The following is a 24,703-nucleotide window of genomic DNA, read 5'->3' on the forward strand; positions in this document are numbered from 1 at the left end:
CAAAGATTAAATTCTGAGTTCAGTTGTGATAGATATCTTTTAACGGTCATTTGAAGTCACTTAAAGATGTAAGAATGAGTAAAGAAGGGGAAAAGCAGCACTGCTTCTCTTTCGGTTTGGATTTTTTTTGGTATTAATGTCATAGGGTTAGTTCTTATTTTTTGGGGTGATTTTTTTAATAGTTATATTGATGCTCTGTATTGGCTAATAATTTCTTTTTGGCAGTTATATGAAAGCTAAAAATCATGCAAAAAACCCCCAAACAAGTCAGGGAGCAGTAAAAAGAAGTTTGATTCATGCATTTTAGAATATTCACATAACCAAGAAACAACCCAGGCAAGCTGCTGTAGAGACCAAAGTTAAATTTGCAGCTAACGCCACACGTCTTGAATTGTATGCAGAGTGCACCAAAACTAATTTAAAACATTAACAGGGAGGAGATATAAATTTTGATGGTGAATCCTCATTCGGTGTGTTTGGAGGTCTGTGAGTACTCCTGATTAGCTCTGAGAGGCTGTAAATAGTTAATTATTCAGCACGGAGTTCTGAAGTTCAAAACACTAAGCACTTTCAGCAACAGATCGGTCATGTGAAGTCTCATTACACAGTCGTCTTTTGCAATGCTGCTCTGGACCTTCTTTGCTCTTCATTGTGAGTGACTTTAAACTTCGTTTTCCCAAGAAAGATATGTATTTCTAATTGTTGTATGCTAGATCTTTTGTTTTAATTCTGTAGGACAATTACAGAAGTTAATTTCTTTGGTTACATTTAAAGTAAACAAATTTTGGTACAGCTTCAGAATCTAAATTGCAAGCATATTTTTGGAACCTTTGTGTATTATGTTTGAAATGTATTTTAACTTTCTGTGAATATGGCTCCATTCAAGCGTTTTAAAAGAATGCTTATAAGAAATTTAAAAGTTCTCATGAGGTAATACGTCTCCACAGTGTGTTTTGGTTTTGTTTCTAATGGTGAAATTCTTAATAATAGTATCTTTTCCTTGTGACAATATCAGTGAATTGTGGAAAGTTATTTGAATAAAATATGGACTATATGTTGCAGGACATGAGAGTCCTGCCTTCAGATTTTACTGTAACATAAATATATTGAGATGTAGAGAGTTTTCCTTTTATACGATTTTGGATTTTTTTTTTTTTTTAAGTGAGATAAGTGAAACTTATTTAGTGATCACTCTTTGCATTCAAGAGAACACTGGCTTGTCACTAAGATGGGAAAGGATTGTGAGAAAATTAAAATAGGAAATCAGCATAGGTGAGGGGAAAATAGGAAAGTATATTGTGACTGAAATGTCAAGAAATACTACAACACAGTATTGGTTATACTGCTATTTTATTACTGTATAGAAGTAAATAGACTAGAGCTGGTAGAATTTGTTTGAATGATTTTAATAATCAAAAGAAAAATTTGGGGAGGAAAAGTGTGATTATTCCCTTACCTGTCTATCCTATATATTAAACATACTGTCAGTGTAATTTGGCTTCATACTGCATAGTACAGTATTTCTGTTTATACTAATCGAGTAACTCTGGAGAATGCACAAATGGGGTCCTTTGCATAACCCAAGGGAGGGAAAAAAGCCATTAATTTACTTTTTTTTCATGTATATTAAAAAACCTTTTTTGTTTTGGGCTTGATGTTTATTGGGCTTTTTTTTTCTTTTCTATGATAAATACCTTAGCCTGTTGTATCTTCTGTTACCACTGATTGTATGTTTAAAATATTCTCTCATCCCTTCCTTGCACATATCACTTACACAGTCTGAGTGAAAAGGATTAAGTGTGGCTCATTCCTGTTCTGAGACTTGTTAGTTTGCCAGTATGGAATCATATGTATAAATACATACTTGACTTTTAATTTTTATCCATTTATTTCAGAAGAAAATCTAAAGCGCCACCGCCTCCATCTGAAACAAAACCCATTGCTGTTTCTCCATTAGATGACACAGAATCAGCCAACCTCATCATGGAACAGAAAGAGAATGTAATCGATAAAGATATTGAATTATCAGTGGTCCTGCCAGGAGATGTGATCAAGTATACTACAGTTAACGGGAAGTAAGTTACACAGAATGATATTTTTGTTTAATTTTCTTTTCTTGCTCTAGTTTACTTCAGCCTTCATCCAGGTTTTAATCACTCAGTAAAATACATGAGTTGCGTAAGCCTGAACATTGAGTGTGTCCAAAGAAGAGCAATGAAGCTGGTGAAGGGTCTAGAGAACAAGTCTTATGAGGAGCGGCTGAGGGAACTGGGCTTGTTTAGTCTGGAGAAAAGGAGGCTTGGGAGACCTTATCGCTCTGTACAGCTACCTGAAAGGAGGTTGTAGCGAGGTGGCTGTCAGTCTCTTTTTCCAGGTAACAAGCGATAGGACGAGAGGAAATGGCCTCAAGTTGCACCAGAGGAGGTTTAGATTGGATATTAGGGAAAATTTCTTCACCAAAAGGGTTGTCAAGCATTGGAACAGGCTGCCCAGGGAAGTGGTGGAGTCACCACCCCTGGGGGTATTTAAAAGGCATGTAGATGTGGTGCTTAGGGACATGGTTTAGTGGTGGACTTGGCAATGTTAGGTTTACGGTTGGACTCGATGATCTTAAAGGTCTTTTCCAACCTAAATGATTTTATGATTCTACTATGATTTTTGGGTAGGTATGTGTCGTGGTTTAACCCCAGCCAGCAACTCAGCACCACGCAGCCGCTTCCCCCTCCCCCCTCCCAGTGGGGTGAGGAGGAGGAAAGGAAAAAAAAGTAAAACTCGTGGGTTGGGATAAGAACAGTTTAATAACTAAAGTAAAATATAATACTAACAATAATAATAATGAAATATAATAATAGTAATGAAAAGGAATATAACAAAAAAAGGATGGAGGGGGGGAAGGAAAAAAACCAGTGATGCACAATGCAATTGCTCACCACCGCTGACCGATGCCAGAGCTGCGATCCGCGCCTCCCAGCCAGCCTCCCTCTGTTTATATACTGGGCATGACGTTCCATGGTATGGAATATCCCTTTGGCTAGTTCAGGTCAGCTGTCCTGGCTACGCTCCCTCCCAGCTTCTGGCACACCTGCTTGCTGGCAGAGCACGGGAGACTGAAAAGTCCTTGGCTTAAGATAAGCACTACTTAGCAACAACTAAAACATCAGAGTGTTATCAACATCATTCTCACACTAAATCCAAAACACAGCACTGTACCAGCTACTAAGAAGAGAGTTAACTCTGTCCCAGCCAAAACCAGGACAGTATGGAAACATATACTTTATACATTTACCTACCTTTTGGGAAGACTGTTTTTTGAGATTCAGAAATTCTGTATGGCACCTATCAGGATGCATAGCTATACCTGTTCTTTCTAGTCACTGCAAATCTCTAGAAAAATACTGGTTTGTATGAGTCACTGAATTTTCCCACATAAGTTTTCCTTGTTAGACTTAAAGATGAGTTCCTGCATCCTATTTTGGTACAAAGTCATGTGTTCAGCACTTGCTCAGCATTAGTGCCTATAGACTACCAGCAGTCCTAAAAAAAGGTGTCATCACTTCAGACAAAATCTATAATACCTCAGAGAAATAGTTTCTAGCTACAGCTTTGGAATTTTTTTTTTTTTAAACAAATATATTTTGCTTAAGCTGGTTTTAATTTGAAATACATATTTCAGTCTGCTAATTGGTAGTATAGATTGTGCATATAACTCTCAAGTCACCTTTAGTTCAGAAAGACCTGGACATTGACTGGTGAGTTGAAATCATAAATCCTGGGACTTAAAATGTTATATTAATTATCAGAGTAGGTCTACTAAGAAGGCTCCTATGCAAGGCCTTGTATGAATCAGAGCAATTAGGATGTCAGTTTGTTGCTTTCCTAAACTGAAATAAAGAAACTATTTGTATATTGTACTTGTGTTAGTGTATTGCCAATGTCTTTGATACTGAAAGCAAGCAGCCTGATCTATTTATTTATTTATTCATTTAAACCAGGTAATGTAAATGTGTAGTTACACCTACTTCACTTCTTAGCGCGAGATAAAGTCTGGCTAGAGTCTGTTTGCACGCTTCCTCATTTGCTAAAGTTCATGAGGTCATTGCTTAGACATCAAATACCAGCTTGTTCACCAGAGCTGCAGTGGATGAACTTTTGTGGATTCCACCCCCCTCCACCCCCACCCCCAACCCCCCCAGACTCCATGTGATTTGCAGGATAACTTAAATCTGAGGTTATATTTCTCAGAAGAAATTTTCTGAAATAATTGGTGACTACTATGATGCTTTAGGGTGTTCTTCCTAGCATATTTACAGCAATGAATATTGCTGTCTGTAAATATGGTGCCTTCCTCTGGTTTTTAAAATTTCTTAAAGGTGAGACTCCATGTGTACACTGTCAGACACTTCTCTTTCTTCTTTTCACTCCCTTTGTCCACACTTATGAGTACCATGTGCCCTCTGTCTTGCTTTGCTCAGAACAAATTGCCAGAAAGTAATGTTGCATATATCTTCACTTGGTCAAATTACATTGTGTATAATTATTCAGTGTTCAAGACAGGCCTCACAGGCTTATCAGGAAGCACATGTTTCCCAATCAGTTTTATTATCGCACAGTTACTGGGGTTTTTTTCCAATCAAGATACTGTATGTGATTGATTTCATAAATGGCTCTCTTGCAAGTAAGAATCTTTATTAGCACTGCTAGGCTCACTCAGAATGAGGGGAGATACTGTGCAGGACCTGCAGTCCGCTGTGAAACATACTTCAAACTATCTTTTCTTCTAGTTTTGCACTGTCTTGATAGTCATATTTTGTAGACAAATAGGCAAGATCCCTCTAGAAAGGACAGTTAAATTGCTAATTTGTCTCTTTCCTGTTCATAATCAGAGATGAGCAGCTTCAAAGCTCCCGAGGAGAGAATGCCTTTTGAAATCTCATACTAGAAAAAGCAAAACTGTGAGTTTGTACAGCCATGTGCTCAAATGCCCTAGCCCACTAGAATAAACTTCCCTACTGTTCTCAGATGAAGTTGAGTTGGTTTGCTCCCTGCTTTGGCATAGTGGGTAGCAAGAGCTATGTAGAACAAAGCAAGATGTTACATAGATAAATATCCTGAGTGAGTAGAAGTAGGCAGAAAAGGATCAGAATGAAATCCAAAGGGGGTTTTAGAGAAAAAGATTACAAGAGAGAATAATTTTTGATCCTTGAGTTGATCTATGGGCAACTAAAGCAAAAAACTGAGAGACTGAAAAAAGGAAGGAGGACTGAAATAGCTCATTCCTCATTCTGAAACTTCAGGCATGGGTGGATTCTCTTATTTAAGCCTAGACACCAATTTGTATTTTGTAGTAGTTGGTGATAGTGATTCAGTTCATCTGTTCAGAATCTGACAGTGGCATCTGCACTCTCCTATCACCAGGATTCCTGCAGGGGTGTCCAGACAAACAGTTATTTAAAAACAAACCAAAAAAAAACCCAAACCCAAAAACCATAGTAAGAGCAATGAGTGGTAGGAAGTGAAGGTACACTGTTCAGAGGAAGGAATGAGTGAAGCTGCTGCTGTTTTTTCTTCTTCTTTTTTTTTTAATTGGAATGTTTTTCAGAGTGAAGTTTCTGAATCTTCTCCATTGGTTCTAAATACAGCATAGGACTGAAGAATTTTCTGCAGCCAAAGAATAAGAAAAATAACTTCAGGAACTATTTTATTTAGCAGCCTGATAATTTTAAGTTAGTTTTTTGTTTTTCCACAAGGAAGAAATGCAGAATTTGAGAAAGTTTTCTCGAAATTGAATAATTAGTTTCAGTTGTATGCATCAGTAAATTAACTTAGAGATGTCAAGGGCCAATATGATAGTGACATGCATTTTGTTTGGAAATGGTGTGTCAAACAAATAGTTCTGCAGGGTAGCATGTTTAGGGCTTCAGTTTCACATGCTTTTCAGAGAGACCTTAGCTTTGCTGAATTTGTTTTCTTAGAGTCCTTTGTGAGTTTCCATTTGATCCATTCTTGAGTATTTTCAGTCATTAGGGTATTCTTAATAAACTGTTGGTTTACCCTGTATAGCTAGCTAGTGAATAACAAGCTTTGTGGTGTTGCCCTACTTTTCAAAACCTATTGTATTTACCTTTGTTAGTAACAAATTCTGAGGGGTTTGGTGTTTTTTTGTTGTTCTCCATGAAAACAAATGTCTTTTTCTCTTTAGAGAACAGGATTAGTAAATATTTTTGCAAGGAAGGCCGTGAAGCCATAGGCTTAAGTAATCAGAGATCTATAGAAAGTCAAACTGTGTGTAGGTTTGTGGTTTTTTTTTTCCCCCTCCGATTCCACCCCTACCTAGGAATACTTTTGGTGGTTACTGACAGAGTTTTGTTTGTTCAGTGGTGCTTACTGTGAGTCTCATGATGGGAAGACCTTGTTTCTAAAGTTTGATCATGTAAGAATCTCAACTTTTTTTTTTTTAAGTAGCAAGTTTCTAGCTCTTGTTTTTGGAGAGGAGTGTAGAAATTTGATGCATTTTTTCCTTTAAACACTTGATCCAGTATTTGAAGTGACCCCTTTGACTATTGGTTACAAACATAACACGGTTTGATACATTCTAGGTGAAGGTTCATCATTTAACTACCAGTTATGTGATGTGATGAGAGGCTGCTGTTAGCCACTTTTTTTTTGTTATTTAGTCAGGTAGGAATAACGAGAAGAAAATAGATGAGATGAAGGGGTGCAGGAATATGTAAATAAATTTATGATCAGAGATTGCCAGAAAACTAAGTAATGTAATGAACTTACAGAAGTTGCAAATAAAGGTCTTACTGAAATTAGATAAAGGAGGACAAACAGATGATGTACTCGGAGACAGCTGATGGCCACTTCTTGGAGTTTTACTAAATATTAATTACGGAAGCTGTTAAATTTACTGTGATAGATGTATTCCTCTACCTGCAATCCTTGAAGGCTTTAGCAAAAAATAGTTTTACAAGTTTTGAAGGATCTGATTACAAAAAAAGATTGCTTTTTGTATCACTGTAGGAATATCTGTCTAGAGCAGTTGTTGAAGGTGTCTTGGCCTCCAGTGGAGGGGGGGACTTACCGTCTAGCATTCTCCAGTCAAGCAGGTCATTTCTGGAAGTACCAATGGAAAGCAAATTTGCACTGAATCCCTGTTTTCATGTACTAATTTGCATGTACCTGTCTGTTGTTTGTGAGTAGCTATGTTTCTCACTTATCATTCTGTCACTCCTTGTGACTCTGGTTAACGTGAGGGCTTGCCCCTGTCACCGTGGTGCATTTCCATAGGACGGCTTTCTGCGGTCTTTGCTTGTGAATTCTCGTCCCGGTCATCTTCAGTGTTCTTACCCTTCTCCAATAACTGAAGGCCAGAGGAAGGGCAGCTTTTAAAGCTAGTCAGTGTATAAAAATGCACCAGAAAAAAAGTAATGGGTAACTTATTGGATAGGCTGATAACCAGGAAGGTCACTACAGAAGTAGCGTCTGCTGTCTCCTCTGGCTCCCTCCTCCCCTCCCCTGCCCTGCCCTGCCCCAGTGAAATGGGGGAATGACATGATTTGCATTTGCAGCTCTTTTCTTATTTGGGTGAGATGGAGGTACTTGTTCTATTATGGGTTAGAAGTACAAGAAATAGAGTAGTTCCTTCTTCTTTCTTCTAATTGGAGCAGGTTGTGATATATGCGGGAGAAGAATTGAAATAAACTCTCTGGTTTAGCTATGTGAAAAGGGAGGAATAGTTATTTTTCTGCAGTGCTTAGTGCTTTTCTTGTGGTATCCCTCAGGCTGATATATGTCATCTAGATGAAGGCACGGGAGTATATTACATTCTTCTATACCTCTTCAGACCATCTGATAGCTGCTTTTTGACACCTTGGAGCATCATTTCTGTATGTTTTCTGGTTTTATTGTTCCTCCTGTCTTTGTCTCCTGAGGCAAGTATTTTCCTGCCACTTAAGCAGGCAGAAACTTTCTTCTGGGGGGGGGGGGGAAAGTAACAGGTCTGCAGTAACTATATCTGTCAGCTTTCAAACTGTTTCCATCTTCTGGAAGTGCAGCATGTGCACCAGAGTCCAGCCCTGCTTCTAGAAATCAGAAGACAGTTTGCTTAAGGAGCACTTGTTCTTTAAGGCCAAGTGAAACCAGGAATGATATTATAGGTTTCATTAAAGGGGGGAAAAAAACAGTGTTCACAGTAATTTCTAACACTGAGTCAGTCTTAATTCTTTTTACAGAACTGTATGATATGAAAAGTCTGTTTTAACTTCCTACTTAGTATAAAGATCATGAATGAATGTATTATCTAGAATTCTGCTTTTCTTGATGGCTCTTTGTAGAAGCTATCTATTTTCACATTTGGCTATGCTACCAGAATACTTGCATCTGTTATGAGATTACACCTAGAATTTAAGATTTCTGATAAAGCCATACCAGCCAAACCCTATGTTAATTTTCTCTTAGACACTTCAGTGTTCTTTTCAACATAGCATTTGATAGCTGCACAGACTTTTAAATTATTTTTGTAATATCCTTGTGAGACATAGCAGGTGATAGATTTCCCTGTTTGTTAGCTGTAACTGCTACAGAGATGCGGAGGGCGTCAAAATGAAATGGTCCTTACAGATGATTATCCAACTCAAAAAATTATCGAGGAATGACCAATTCCAGTGACCTGATAGTACTATAACCTTATTCAGTTGCTGTAACATGCAAAGTTAGGATACTCTCCTTACCTTTGGTCTGTTTAAACTTCTATGACGCTTCTGTTTAAAGTACAGCTTTATTAAATTTATTCCAGTAGCAACTGGGAATGTTCAGCCTATCTTAATACGCTGTTCTGCATGTTCTTCATTGAGCACTGAGAGAACAAGGACATACAGTTAGTGACTACATATGAAAAATTCAGTTTGCCATACTTCATTGTGAAAAGGACAGCTGTTGCATCACACAGAGCTTCTCAAGAAATTGCATTCAACTACTATATTGTCATTTAGCTTCTTTCCCTCTGTCTGTATTAAACACCCGGCTCTCATTCTGGGATCCCTAATGCAAGACCTCCTTAAAAGGTGACTTCCTCAAACTTCATTTCTCCTGCTTCCTTCAAATGGCTTATGCTCAGAATTTCTGGAAATAAAGTCCCTTGCAACCTCAGAATGGATATAAAAATTTCACGCTTTGGAAGGAAACTGTTCTTAATGAAGAGCAGGGCATTTATCACCACTGCTACAGTTCCCATTAAATGTCAAATGAGGTGGCTAATCCACATGTCCCTGCTGACCTCAGGAAAAGCATCACTTCACACAAGCAAAAATTTCTGCCTTTGCTCAAGCACTTGGCATACTTTTGTGCAAGCTGGGTTTCATTTTCTTTTTAGTTGTGTTTTTTTGGGGTTGGCTTTTTTTTTTTTTTTTTTTTTTTTTTTTTTTTTTTTGATGTTGAAGATATTTAAAGTTGGTGCCTGGCAGTAATTATTTGGTCATGGAAGGGAAAGGATGACTTGGGTTAAATGTTCAGCAGCATGTTTTGTTATAGCCCACTTAATTGTCCTCTGTTGTGACAGTTCCATTTGTCTTTTACAGGAAGCCCATGATGGACTTGCTGATCTTTCTCTGTGCACAGTATCATTTAAATCCATCGGGTTATACTATAGAGTTGGTATCAGCAGAAAATAGCCAGATTAAATTCAAACCCAACACACCAGTGGGAATGCTTGAAGTGGAAAAGGTGATTGTAAAGCCAAAACAAATGGATAAGAAGAAACCTGCTCCAGTTATACCAGAGGTGAGAACTAAAGTGTATTGAGAAATTAGAATCACTGTTGTATTCAATGAGTTGAGCTGGTAGCTCAGCCCCTTGTTTCAGCTTTTCCTGTTGTCTTGCATCCTCTCACCATGCAATCCTGTGAAATGCTTGGCTCCATGTTCTTGATAACTTCCTCTTAGGTAAAATATATCTCAGTTTGTTGTGGCAAACATCTGTGCTGCTGAAAGAAGGAAACATTACAATATTATTTGAAATCCCACGCCTTACTGTTCTTTTGACAAATTCTGCAGATGAAGTGTGGCTGAATACAGCCTTCCACAAACTGAAAATCAACAGCTTATACCATCTGTCATGTTGTGATATATATATACCCTTCTGATTGTATGTTCATTTTCCTTTAATACATACTGTACTTTTTTGTTGTTACTCGGCTTTTTTTATATACCCTTAAGAAGGCAGGAGCTTTTAGAAGTACTAAAGCAACTTCTGGGTGTTGCCTAAATCTTTCCTTCTGCTGTATAGAAAAATACTGGGTTTTTTAATTTATCTAAAGCACTTACACAGGGCCAGGGGAGCTCTTCTGCTGCCCTTTTACCTTCGACCTACACGTGCGCACACACACACGCACTCATGGCTCATTGGCTGACTTCTACAGCTGCCTAGTAGGGCATCTCACTCCAGGCATGTACCCTGCTGGACAGGCACATGACAGATGCTGAAGGAGGAGCAGACTGTTTCATCTGTCCTTTTCTTGCGTAGAAGGGAATCGCAAAATAGTTCTTAGTTTCTCTTGTAACGTTTCTGAATCTGTAACATTGGTGAAGTTGGCCATAAGTGGAATTCCTGTGATTACTGTAAGGCTGTGATAAAAATGCCAGTTGTTTCAGAATTTGTGCTGGTATTTACTGGAATTTTCTTCTCTTTAGCAAACAGTAAGGGTAGTGATAAACTACAAGAAGACACAGAAGACAGTAGTAAGAGTTAGTCCACATTCACCCCTTCAAGAACTCATACCAGTCATCTGTAGTAAATGTGAGTTTGATCCTTCACACACCCTGCTGTTGAAGAATTACCAGTCTCAAGAACCCCTTGATGTGACAAAATCCCTTAATGACCTTGGACTAAGAGAATTATATGCCATGGATATCAGTCGAGGTAAGATAACTTTTGTGAATTGCAGTTATAGAAAAGATAATTACTTAGTGTTTCAATAATGTATATGTTTTGCTGCGTTTTTTTACTTATGAAGAAATTAATTTCTAGCAATTTAGTATATATTTCATTAGTCTTCCACAAAATTGAAACTGGGACAAATTTACCTTTGTTTGAGAAGTGCTATATAAAGGTTCTATTTTCTAACCAAGTGTTAGGTACCAGCAAAGGTGGCTAAAGGTACCAGCAAAGTTGGCTAACTGCAAATCATCACTTAAAAGCAACCCCTTCCTTTCCTTCCCCCACCCCTTCCCCGAAAAGACCAACAACACTCTATTTCCCTTAGCTCATAGAAAAGACATAAGAGCATGATGAACTGAAAAGAACAGAAACATAAGAGAAATTTAGCTTTGTTTTAAAATTATTTAAAATTTAAAAAGCGTTAGAATATTCTGATGGTGTTTATGTATGTTTCTGAGTGGTTTGCTAATTTTATAGATTGTAAAGGAATAATAATTCTCTTTTTAATTGTGATCCAACAGGGGCACAATGAACTAACTTCCTTATATTTGTACAGACATTCCTATGCCTGGTTTTAACTTCAGCTATAAGCCTGTCTTTCATGAAGGGTTTATTGTACTGTGATTAAAAATTCTATACAGTGTGGTTTGTTCTGTTTCAGACACTTCTCACAGGAAATTTTACCTCAATACAGAATGCAGTAATATTGGCTCACTCCTGTTCTTGACCACTGTTCTATTTGCTTGTTTTTCTTTCAGCTCTAAAACTTGGGGGGTTTTGTTGGTTTTTTTTGTTTTGTGTCTTTCCCGCCCCTTCTACCTAAATACGGTAATCTTATCATTTGGTGGTTACAGTTTCAAGAGTTCTCTCAATTACTTCCCAAAGGCCAGTTATCTTGAACAACAGGAGAATGACAGATTTGGAAAATATGTCCTTTTCCCATGGAGAAAACAAAAATAAAATGTCTTTCTCTTCCCCACTGGAAAACAACATATTTTAACTTGCCTAAACATGTTACTTGGACTACACGTGCCCATAGTGCATTGTCTTGTTTGTTGTCTGGCTACTGCTTTCATCTACAGACTGGCAGAGCTGCCTTTTGCACAGTATGATGTGTGCTTCATTTGAATCAACAGCCAAAAATCCTTAGAAGAAAATGCAAGGGCATATATGCTCTCTACACGGCAGTGCCGTGCTAGGAAATTTAGATATACTTCAGTTCTCTTCATACAAAGTAGTTCAGCATTTCAATTTTGCAGACAGCTTCAAAGCTCTGAATTTTCAGCTTTCTGTATGAAAGTAAATGGTGAAGTGTACCTTTTACTTAATAGAATTTAAATTCAGATTTTATTTTATCCAGGTTATATTTTAATTTACATTCCTCTTTGTTTTCCACGTTTGGACTGCCTGACAATCCAAAACTTACGGAGCAAACTATTTTATATACTGATTTTCCTCTTTCATTCAGAAATATAAGTGGAGCCTCTCTCCTTATTTACAAGATTCCAGTCTGTGTTGCATGTCTTCAGGCTCAAGTTCTTAAATGGCTTATAGCATTAGGTAGTAAAGATACACATCCTTTTACTTCAGGAAAGTACTCAGTTACTTCTTCCTAATGTTGAAGATTCAGCCTGGCTTTCTGTGTTTGTAACTTATAACTGCATCCTTGATTCAGATTCACATTTTCTGTCTTTCTTTTTGTCTTTCTGTAGCCACATCACCAGTTGATTTAAATTTACCATCTTTGCAAGGTACGATTTACTGAAATAGGCGGTGAAACTGTAGCACTTACGTGACGTTACCACCCGCTCCTATTATAACATCTGCTTAACTGTGACATGAATAATTATCTCTGTCCTATCATAAATGCATATTTTAAAAGATAATACAGAAGTGGATATACCCAGCTATATATAAAGTATTTCTGTATAGTTTTACCTGAGATGGATTGATTAAATTTACAGTCATGTTTGTATTGATACTTGTACCAAAAGCCCATAGTGGCCTGTCGTGGTTTAAGGCTGGCCAGCAGCTAAGCACCACGCGGCCGCTCGCTCACTCACTCCTCCCCGCCCGGTGGGATGGGGAGGAGATTTGGAAGAAAAAGGTAAAACCTTGTGGGTTGAGATAAGGACAGTTTAATAGGACAATACAAGGAGAGAAGTAGTAATAATAACAATAATACTAATAAAAGAATGTATACAGCGAGTGATGCACAATGCAGTTGCTCACCACCCAGAACCCGATGCTCAGCCAGTTCCTGAGCCACAATCCCTCCTCCCCGCGCCCCCACCAGCTCCCCCACCAGCTCCCCCAGCTTTATATACTGAGCATGACATCATATGGTATCGAGTATCCCCTTGGCTAGTTCTGGTCAGCTGTCCTGGCTGTGCCTCCTCCCAGCTTGTTGTGAAAATTAACTCTATCCCAGCCAAACCCAGGACAGGGCCTTGCTGATTTCTGTTGCTCATTGCATTTGCATTCAATGGGATTTCTTTAAGAAAGTTAAATCTAGTAAAAATTAAAAAGACAAGACCTTTAGATTTACAAATTGTCTGCATGAATAAGACAATGTAAGGAGGATAAATTCTGCAAGATACCAGAATGGACTTTACTATCTTTACTATGACTGCCACACAGTTATGTGTGCAGCACCTATCAGGTGTTTCAGTGATCTTTCTCCATAGTCATACCATGGCTTGTACCTGACTTGTGCCACTTCACATTTTGCCATGAATTTAAACTGTTAGGGATTCAGAGCTGGAGAGGCTGATGCTCTTTTTCCCTTTTACAGCCTTTGTGATATGAACCATAACATATGACAAGTGGGATGGGCTGAATTAAGTGCTAGGGGTATTAATAGCAGCTGGAACTCATCTATTCCGAGTTCTGAGAAAGACAGGAAGAACACAGATGGTAGGAAACCTGTTCATTTTGCAGCATTTAGAAAAACTATTAATATAGGTGATTTACGATGTGTTTTGTATATCCTTCCAGGAGGCTTGTGACAGACAGTGAAATAGTAAGAATGCAGGAGAAATAATCTGTGCAATAAATAACATCTAGAACTATTGTTTTCTATTTTAGACTCCTACCAGTCTGAAAACTTAGATGTTCTGAAGGAGAAAGAAAACAAAGGATTTTTCAGCTTTTTTCAACGAAGCAAGAAGAAAAGAGAACAAGTAAGGTGTAACTTTGTATAAGCAAAACTTCTAGAAACATACTCATATTGAGCAGTCAATACTGTTGATTGTTTTCCAGAAAGTATAAATAACTTGGATTTTTTTTTTCTTCCCCCTGCACCCCAAGGCTGCCAGTGCCCCAGCAACTCCATTGATGAGCAAGCCAAGGCCAACATTTATCACGAGATCTAACACCATTAGCAAGCAGTATGATTCAAACACTCTGCCATCTGAAATGCCGAAGAAACGGAGAGCTCCTTTACCGCCTATGCCAAATTCTCAGAGTGCTCCCCAGGAACTTGCACAAGCCCAAGTCAGACTGGCACCTGATATTGTGAAATCTAGCAGCCTTGATAGGAATGAACAGGTTAGTTACATTTGCTTCACTTCTCTTAAGCAGTTTAGACATAATAATTCTGATAACCCTGTTAATATCTGCTGAGGCTTGAAATAAATGGGAAATAGAAGTGTAGTACTTGCTTTTAAAAATTTTAGTTTGAAAATAACTACAGAAATTGAAAGGTGTGTTCCTTTTAAACTTTATATCCTGTATCCAAAGTAGCTGCTGTATTTTGAAGAGGTAAAACCAACTTCTTATATAAGTTGGTAGTGTGAGGACGTTTTTGTTCTTTTGGATGAATAGTTTATATATTTAGATGTGAGAACATTGTCTCACTTGATCATATCTAGTAATTGATGTTTTGGTATGTCCAGTAATTTTTAATGTTTTAGTTACATGTGATAATGAGTAGTTTGTTCTTTACATTACATTACTAGAAAAAGGTGGAAATCTTGGGGAGTAGTCTTAACATTCTTGTGCTCCCAGCAAGTTAAAGTAAGGTTTTTATTTTAATCAAATAGGGATGTATTTAATTGAAGCTATGAGATGTGGACTACATATTTAAGTAACCTATATATCCCATGCAATGCAGAAATTCTGCCAACAGAATTTGGGAGAATTGATGCATTAAGTATTACCCTGGTATTGCACGTATTGCCAGTTGTGAATTTCAATTAAAGATCAAGGCTAAAATTGTCATTATAATTTTTTTTTATTTCATACTTTGTTTTGAATGCAGTATCTAAAGGTGGTCTTTAATAAATGAGGTTATTGGCATGCTAGAAAAATAAAATGCAGAACTAAATGAAATACAAGTCTGAGGGATTAATTTTGTGTTAGACTCGGAGACAAGAAATTTCAAACTGTGACTTCCTTTATCTTTATGCAATGATTTACTCTTTCATTGATGCACAGAACCACAAGAGAGCACTGTTTAACAGAAGTTCTGAATTTGTGTGTTGTCCTGCTGAAAAGCTTTATCATTTGAAGAAGACAAAGGTTTCCTTCTGTTTTTTTAATAAAAGGAACCTTGGGGGAAAAAAAATCATGATCTTTTTTTACCTCATCATGTTTGTCTTTTAATTGAATTCAAATTTTTGAAAATAATTTATTAATGTCAACATGCTTTAAATGATTAATATCCTATTATGTCTAACAGTAATGTATGACTGCTGGGCTAGGATCTGTCACTCAACAAAATTGCTTAGATTTATTATTTTTTACTGACATTTCTTGTTCATCTAAAGTGATTTGACTGAAGTTGAATAGCTCACAAAGAAAGGACAGAAGTCCAGATTAAGTTATATTTTTGTGTGTATTTTCTATTTTGTACTACTTTGGGCAGCTCCCTTAGAACTTAGAAGCCTTTGGCATGTGTTTTTTAAAATGACTTGTGTTTCATTCTGATTTGATTGCACAGTGATTAAGTCCCAAGCTCTGTATTATGTGATTAAATGTGGGCAAAAATTTGCTCTGTGCTTTGAATTTTATTAATTCATGTAAAATATTTTGTCTTTTTAGTATCTACTTTCCAATAAATATCATCTAATGAATGAATTTAGACTGCATAGTACATATTGCTCAACTTGATCAGGGAACTCTTAGGAGGGATCCTGTGAGAGACTTCCTTGGAGGATAAAGCTGCTCCTTGGAAGAATGCTGAGATATTTTCAGATACAGCCTTCCTGCAGCACAAGAGTGGTCCATTCCCCTAAGTGGGAAAAGGAGTAGGCATAAAAATAAACAGTCTCATTTAAACATGCTACTGAGACAGCTCAAGTGCAAAGATAAGCATGTGAGAGATGGAAAGGGGACAGAGCAATTCCCAAAAAGAAATACAGAGATACTTCTTGGACATGCAGAGATGCAGTTAGGAATGCAAAGGCAAGCCTGGAGCTCGAAGCGGTAGGAGATGTCAAGATTAACAAGAAAGGCTTTTGTAAGTTAGTGGCAAGCAGAAGTCCAAGGATGAAGGATGAGGTCATCTACCTTTATTTTAGCAAGGTGTTTTTCAACGAAAAATGTTGTGGCAGACTGTGACAAAGTAAGGTATGGACTAGACAGATCAACCACAAGATAGGACAAAAACTGGCTAAATAGCTCCAATGGTGGTGGTTAATGGCTCAAAGTCAGACTGGTGGTCAGGTGGAGTTCCTGAGGAGTTGGTAATATGGCCAATACTGTTACATGTCTTTATAAACAACCTAGATGATGGAATTGAATGCACCCTCAACAAACTTGAAGTTGACACCAATCTGGGTGGAGAGGCAGGTACACCAGAAGAGCCACCATTCAGGGAGACAATGACAGGCTGGAATTGCATCAGGTTTAAAAAAGATGCATGTGAAATTCTCTATCTGGAATGGAGTAATCCCAAGCGCCAGTACAGGCTGGGATCTGGCTATGTGATCCATCTCGAATCCAGTGTACTCAATATTTCTTAGGCCACACCTGTACTACTATGTCCAGATTTGGTTCCTGCAGTTCAAGATAGAGATTAAAAACAGGCAAGAGTCCAGTGGAAGGCCACTATGATGTTTAAAGATTGGAGAACATAAATGTTCTAGCAAAAAGAAGGCTCAGAAGGGATCTAATTGCATTCTTCTGATACCTAGAAGGTGTTACAGGGCAAGTAGAGGTATGTTCTTCACAAGGATGCATGGTGACAGGATGAGGACCAATGGGCACTAGTTGCTTCAGAGGAAATTCCATTCAGATACAAGAAGAAAACTTCTCACTGTGAGAACAACTGAACGTTGGAATAGGTTGCTCAACAGAAGTGGTAGAAGCTCCCTCACCGGAAATACTCAAGACATGCCTTGACAGGCTCCTGCAATAACATAATCTAAGGCTTTGTGTTCAACAGAAGGTTGGACCAAATGATCTCCAATGGTCCCTTCCAACTTAGACTTTTCTATTTCACGTGGGTAAATCAGACTCTTGATTTTTCAAACCTGTATGCACATAATTAGGAGATCAGAAAAAATATAATAGGACTCCATCACCAGCAGAAACCAACAAATACTTGTCTTTGCTGTGAGATCAAGCACTGCTTGAGTAATGCTGGCAAGGGGATTGGAATTTGGAAGCTTGTTTCTCAGAGGTTCCACTGAAGTCTCTAAAATAAACAAAAAGGTATATCTAGCTATTGAGACTTCTGGTTTCACTTAACTGTAAAATAAAGGACAGTTCCCTTAAAAACATAAGGCGTTAGGCGAGGGACAATGTAAAATAATGTTATTTAAATAAAAATGTCATTTACAGGATTTACAACTTTAAATTGGGCACTATTTAAATACATAGTAAGAATCAGTCTTTATTGCAAGAATTGACATGCTAAATATGGAACTTGAAATGAAATGTATAAGCATTGTAGAATAAAGTCAGTTTTGATGGTTGCACAGCATTTTTTCATCTGTATCATGTGCATTAATGTTTTCTCAACCCAAACTGACCAATTTATACTCGTTTAATCCAAGTCAGTTCTCAGTAATGAGGCAAGTACAATGGTCACACTAGACCACAATTATTTCATTGTAAACAATATAAGAATTTGGTCTCTCATATTCACCACTGTTGAAAACATGCATCCTGCTGGTAGGATTTAAAGTCTTTTTTGGGTTGCTCACCAGGCTGATTGGTGTGTTTTCTGGGCTATTTAGTATGCCTGGGAGTTTCACTGTTATTGCAGTGTCCCATTAAATTAATTTACAAAACTTAGGATATACTTTTTTTTTCTCCCTTAAGGGTTACTTTTTATCTGCTTTTGCCTTACAAGAAGCATTTCCTTGCAAATCGTATTGCTTTTAGGAACGCCTAAGTTCTGAAGCCTGCCCTTCAGTTTATTTGGCAGACTGGATACATACTTTATTTCTTCTATGGACCAGGATGACCTTCTGCACGTGCCTTATTATGGACAAATCTCTTCTGTAACATCCAAAAGGAAGACAAAGTGAAATGTCAGTTTTGCCTGGATAAACTGTTTGCCTGGTTTTGATAGAAACATGCCAAAGTACTAACATCAGACAACAGTGAAATGAGCCAACTTTAAGGGAACAGAGTTCTCACTGTTGCCTTTCTTCAAATTCACAGTGTATTGTAGTCCAGTTTCTCACAGTATGAAAAAGGGTTTTAATGTTCACCTCCTACGGCTTCTCCACTTCTTTTCCCTTAAAAAAGAAACTGCTTTCTCTTTAGATGAGCTGTTACATTCTGGTATGAGGGTTGGAATTTTTTTCTGCCTCAATTTCAGAGTGATTATAGAATTAGTTTTTGGAGATATGTTCCTATTTTTAGGGGAGAACTTAGTACAATGGATGTAAGGGTAGCTTTTACAAGTTACGCAGCATGATTTGCTCATTCTATATGAGACTCAGAAGATGACTAGTCAGCTTAAATAGTTAATGATTGACCAGCAAATTTCTATGTTAAATCAGATTGGAAATGAGCATGTTAGTCTCTAATATTGAAATCCCTCACTTATTTGTCAGTTCTAATTTTGGGCAAGATGGCTCTTGCCAGAAGTATGTTTAGAACTAGCAAGTTTAAATACACTTGTAAGTAGAGAGGACTCTCAAGGGTTTTTGCAAAGTGCTGTTGTATAATGCAGTATGTGTATCTTCACAGTTTTCATAAAAGTGGATGCAATTTTCTAGTAATAACACTTCTTTAAAAGAAAAATTCTTTTAAAAGAAATGCATTTGATTATGTCCAAAATGCCATTGCTGATTTTCTTCCTAATGCTTTATTTATAAAAACTAGACTGTGATGTCTTCATTTTATCCCATGAATGTTTGTCTCCTTACACTGTTTTCAGTTACTGTAAAGGAGCGTACGTAAACTATGCTTGGGTAGGAACAATTAAGTTGAGATTTTTAGTCAAAACGTTTACAGTTTTAAATGATGGATAGAACTTCTCAACTGTAGAAATACAGCTTGCTTTTATTTACACAACCCTAACTCCTAAAGAAATTTAAATCTCCAGTCTACCCCTTAGAAAAGAAAGGGAAGGAGGAGATGGGAGAATGAGGGAAGGGTGGGAAGCAAATAAACCATAAAGTATTTCTGAAAAGATTTATTAGCCACTGTCACAGAAAGCTTAGTTAAGATTTCTGGGAGGGATGAGTTCCATGCTTAAGAAATTACACCAGAGGCTCAGTTGCCTGAAACTTGCTGGTCAGCCCTTTAAAGCAGAAGTTGGGCAATTGTGCAGCAAGCACTATGAGCGTCAGGGAGGTCTTGAATAGCGCCAGGGTTACCTGGGAGAAGACAATGCTCAGGCGTACCTGTTTGCTCTTAGTGAAGTTTGCATGAAGATCATCTGATATCATTCTGATATGATTCAGAAGTGGTGGTGAACATTGCGTGCATCCACTTTTCAGTATACCAAATGCATAACCTTGTCCCCTTACTGTATTTACTTCTGTACCGACAAGTGTGTAGGTAAATCATAGGAGGGAATAGTAATATCGGGTGTTTGGACAGAATGACACCAGCTGAGTTTCTCCAGATACATTCTGTATGTCCTTTCTTTCCAATAGGTCAGAGGTATATTACTTCCTCTGTAGTACTTTAGCTAAGTTTAAGTATTTTGGGAAGCTTAAGTCATGTAATAGAAATTGAGTGCATTAATCTTTGTAAGAGCAAATACAATTTTTTTTTTCCTCTTACTCCTTGGACATACATTTGCCTGCATGCTTGTACAAAGAGAAGAAAGAAATACTAGCCACATGGCTAGCAATGTGCTTTGATATCCCAGTCGCCTGTATATGTTCTGTTAAACCTAGTTATCTATGCAGCAAAAGAGGTAGGTACTGGTGGTATGAAAATGTGTATATAGTGACCCTTGGTGTGAGGTATGCTTTCCAGCACACTGAAATGCTCCACTACCAGCACATTCTTTCCCAAATACTTTTTTTTTCCCCCCTTCCATTCCAGCTGCAAAATTACTGTGGCTTAATTACCTTTCCTTTGCTTTTTGAAATGCTAAGAAGGGTCAGGCACCATGTCTGCCACTGCTTACAGAGGCTGGAACTTGGGAAGCACTGGCCTCTGCAAGTGACTGCTTGGGCTGGTGTAAGATTAGGTGCCAAATTTGTCTGTACACATTTGAGGCTGAAAAGTTTCATATCCACCCTTGCTTGTTCCAGGATGAGGAGGGTGTACAGTGTTAAAAGTGGAACGCGTGCATATGCTGTGGAAGCTATGACAGAGTTCAGTGGTGTTTCTGCAGAAGCATGATTAATTACTCTAGTGATTCTAACATTCATTTTAATTGAAGTATAACTGGTAAAGCACTGGTTATCATTGGCAGTTGGTATGACACATGAACACCCAGATGTATATTCCAAAACTTTGTCAGATACGTCTCAATAACAATATTTTAATTTTTTTTCCATCTGTTTAAAGTACTATTTTCACATTACAGCCTTTGTTAGGATTTGAAAGCTCTTAATATTCATATGTTGAATAATTCCTGAGAAAATCTGTTCAACGCTTGAACCTTAACTGGAACATTTAGTACTTTCTCAAAATCTCTCTTTGCAAATCGTTTGTTTCTTTGGATGCAAAGGGCAGTAGAAAGGCTTATAAAAATCTTCTAGTAGCATTTGTGCTCTTATGCTGAGAACATTATTTCCCCCCTACACACATACTCTTTCTGTGCAGGAGGGAACTCTGGTGACATCTGTTTAGCTGAGCGAGTATGCGCAGAACTCTGCCAGCCAAGTCAGCTGAGGGAGCCTGCGTGAAGCAGATGAGGGTGCAGGCCTTTGAACAGAGAAACAGTGTCTTTGTGCAGAACGGAGGGGCTGCAGCCTGGAGAGCAGCTACCAAAGAGGAGAAAAATTGAACTGCCCAACAGCAAGGAGGAAAATGATTTAACAATATAAAAAGCCTCATTTGGGGAAATAATACTATATTTGACATCCCCTCCTGCGTAAATTCAGATGCTGAATACTATTCATTCTGGTTTTTTATTTTTGTAGAACTATTTGGGAACAGTGAATAAGAAACTATAAAAGTGTAGGGAATAGTGAATAAGAAACTATAAAAGTGTAAAGTGATTTTTGTTGTGTGACGTTTTCATCTAGAAACTGACTCGTTTAAAAACTATTCAGGCATACAAGTATTTTTAATTAGGAGCGGAGTGCTATGTCCATATCCTCTGCTGTTCTTAAAAGAACATTTCACCTGTGCTTTGTTTTTTCTCCTTAAAACCCAGAGTCCTGCTTTGCTGTAAAAGGTTTGAGTTGCTTGCTTTGGCATTAAAGTGATTGGTAGAGGAATTGTGTGAACATTTTGGACAGTGTTGCTCCTTACAATGCAGTAAAGTACCTAAGGGATCTGTCACACCTGACATTGAGGTGGGACAAAACAGATGACTGAGTATGCCCAGGGTAGCTCAGAGGATGGTTTTCACCATCCCAGTTCGTTCATTCAGGTATTCTGTTGAAATCTAATGGGAGCTGCCAAACGCTGCTTCACAGACATCTTGTGCCAGTATCTTTTCTCTTGTAAGTAATTTTCTTTATAGTTTTGATTGCGTACAACCAGATACTCTAGCTTTTGGTCTTTAATATCCCCCTTACTGTAGGATGTGTATTTGTTCAGTGGTAGCTTTCTAAATGATAAGCATCTTATTCCATGGATATTGACACAGTCAACAATTCTGTTGTCAGTGATGTTTTTGAAAGGATCATCAGTGAAACAAAAATTTGTAGGTGTATTTATGCCATCTCTGTTCCTCAATATTCTGCTTTGTGAAGTGGGCTGGTTAAATGAAGCGCAGAGAAGTTCTCTGAAGATGACCCCACATCCAGTTGCTGTGTGGATCCTTCTATCCAGATACAAATGTCACTGCTGGATTTTATTATATTTTTGAGTAGACACGTGATAGGGATCAGAATTACTACAGAAATAGGCAGCTGTGTCTAGTGCCAAAATACACTCCTTTATTGCTGGGATCCTGAGTGTTATCTTTCTAATAGATGTGGAAATACAAGGTTTCTTCAGCATAAGGCAAACTGCAGTTAAGAATGATAGGCAAATTTACAACCACTGTCTTTTTGAGACACAGAGTGTATTTTTAAAACAATTTAAAATGCAGTTGGACTGCTACATCATAAAACTATGAAGTCTTCAGTAGGTAGCCTTTGTCCTTTTTTTTTTTAGTGGCTTTGATTATTTGTGAATTAAGAAAATTTTTTGTCTTTTGCTACAATAATGACATTATTACAGTTTAACATCACTAGGTATTATAATTATTGTTTTTACAACTTACTACAATTTAACTTCAGTAAGTAGTATGACTGTAAGACAGTTGTACTTTCCAAGATAAGTTTTGAAAGCTGGCATTCAAAAAATTTCTATAAAAGTATTTCAAGTAGGGAAAAAAATTCCTAATAATTATATATACAGCCCAATTAGGACTGCTGTTGAAGGAATGGAGAAGGAAACGTTGTGTCATGTCATTGCAGTGGGGTGTAGTTGAAGCTTCTTTCCACAATGATTTTTAGCTACTTTTAGAAAAGAATTATTTGGGGTTTGTAGAATAGCCTTTGGGCATAAAAGAATTCAAATTCTCTTTTATACTGTATGTAACAACTGATTTTCTTTTACTGCTGTATCTTGTACCTCTGTGAATATATTCAATTACTCTAGAAAATCTTTTTTTTTTTTTTTTTTTTCCCCCCCCCCGAAAATTACTCCTCGGAGGAATTAAGATGGGAAACATAATATGTTTGGTAATAGGTATATATTCTCTCTTTCCCAAATGTATATTATAAATACTTTTGGAGAATAATTACTAGAGCTCTTTTGCTGTTTTTCTTTGATTGCTAATAAACTTCTTCCTCCCCTGTCTCCTTCTTAGGCCCCTCCGGGATTAGTACGGAAGGGTTCTCTGCCGCTCAATGACACCGCTTCTGTGAACTCCTCTCTACGGAGGATGAAGCGCAAAGCACCCTCACCACCCTCTAGAGCACCAGAAGATCAAAGTGAAAGCAATAACGAGACTGGTAATCTTTTTATGCTGTTTAATTGGGAGGCAACAGAAAGTATGGCAATTTGGCTAAACATTAAAGAAATACCACCTTATGAGATAAGAACCTCAAGTAAAAATATGAGTGCCAAACATCTTCAGATTGTAAGGAGCGGTAATACTACTTTATGAGATTGGCTCATGTAGTGTGTGTGAGCCGGCATAGGCAGGACGCAGGAACAACCACAAACCATGGATGAAATGCAAAGAGTAAATTTATTTTCATTACCTCGCCAACCAGGGGATCCTTGAAGCAGCACCCAGGCAGAGGCACACAAGTGGGGACGCGGGCACTGCGGAGCTCTGTCCATGCGAGAGGATCACCGAACCTGCTGTTTTCAGCTGTGTATCAGGGATTCACGCAGGCGTAGTTTACGACTGTGCTTTGATCTTTCCCACAGCAGGGCAGGAATCTCAAGCATGTTTGATAGGGTGCCTCCAAGTCTATCGCAGGCCTGTGTTATCTAAACACAGATGTTCTACTTGTCAAACACACAAGACTAAACAACAATTAGTACAATGTATGTGTTTTCTACACCCCAGCTGCAAGTCACTTGGGCGTGTTTACAATCCTCCTCACCAATCTTCCGTTATTTTCTCACAAGTGTGAGAAAGTAGGCAGGTTTTAGGGCATGCAGATCAGAAAAAAGCAGAAAATACCAAATTAATTGTAGTTAGGTTAACTATAGCAATCGTGTTTGTGTTAATCAGATGGACGGCTTGGGGTGGGGAGAAAAGATTAGCTTCTCTGGATCAGAGAGGGTTTAATAGGAAATGGACTGAGAAGAAGAATTTTAGATAAAGTTTTGTATTGTTCTTTTGTAATTCTTCTGTCTGATCATAAATTCAATTCTCTGATTCAAAAATACCTGAGAGTTGAGATTAAAATATCTGGGAAATGTGACAACGAGCACCGGTTGCTTAAGAGAAGGTGCATTTCTTGAAGAACGTGCCAGTCTGTAAGATCACAATTTAACATTTTATCTGGAACTTTTGTTGGTGGAGAAATTGAGAGGCAATAAAAAAGCTTGTTACTTGGCTTTTTGCAGTAACAGAGTCAACAGGATCAGCCCCTACTAAAGTGGAAGAAAGAGCCACTGAAATGCAGTCTGAAACAGGTTGGTTCTTTTTCCAAATGCATTGATAAAATCTACTTCATAGCAAGCTATGATAATTCATAGTAATAAATTACTATAATACAGATGT

The 24,703-nt window shown here is 37.8% G+C and overlaps 1 protein-coding gene across 1 annotated transcript in view; it reads left to right on the plus strand.

Moving 5' to 3' along the window:
* Positions 1–24,703, plus strand: part of COBLL1 (cordon-bleu WH2 repeat protein like 1) — a 55,390-nt gene that overhangs the window by 12,988 nt on the left and 17,699 nt on the right. The window contains exons 2-9 of the mRNA XM_050899791.1: positions 1,896–2,075; positions 9,579–9,780; positions 10,689–10,917; positions 12,648–12,686; positions 14,023–14,117; positions 14,245–14,484; positions 23,330–23,474; positions 24,547–24,615. Coding sequence (XP_050755748.1) covers positions 1,896–2,075; positions 9,579–9,780; positions 10,689–10,917; positions 12,648–12,686; positions 14,023–14,117; positions 14,245–14,484; positions 23,330–23,474; positions 24,547–24,615 — 1,199 coding nt within the window. The remainder of the gene's footprint in view (positions 1–1,895; positions 2,076–9,578; positions 9,781–10,688; positions 10,918–12,647; positions 12,687–14,022; positions 14,118–14,244; positions 14,485–23,329; positions 23,475–24,546; positions 24,616–24,703) is intronic.

This window comes from Gymnogyps californianus, chromosome 7 (assembly GCF_018139145.2).
Source record: "Gymnogyps californianus isolate 813 chromosome 7, ASM1813914v2, whole genome shotgun sequence".
NCBI classification, from domain to species: Eukaryota; Metazoa; Chordata; class Aves; order Accipitriformes; family Cathartidae; genus Gymnogyps; species Gymnogyps californianus.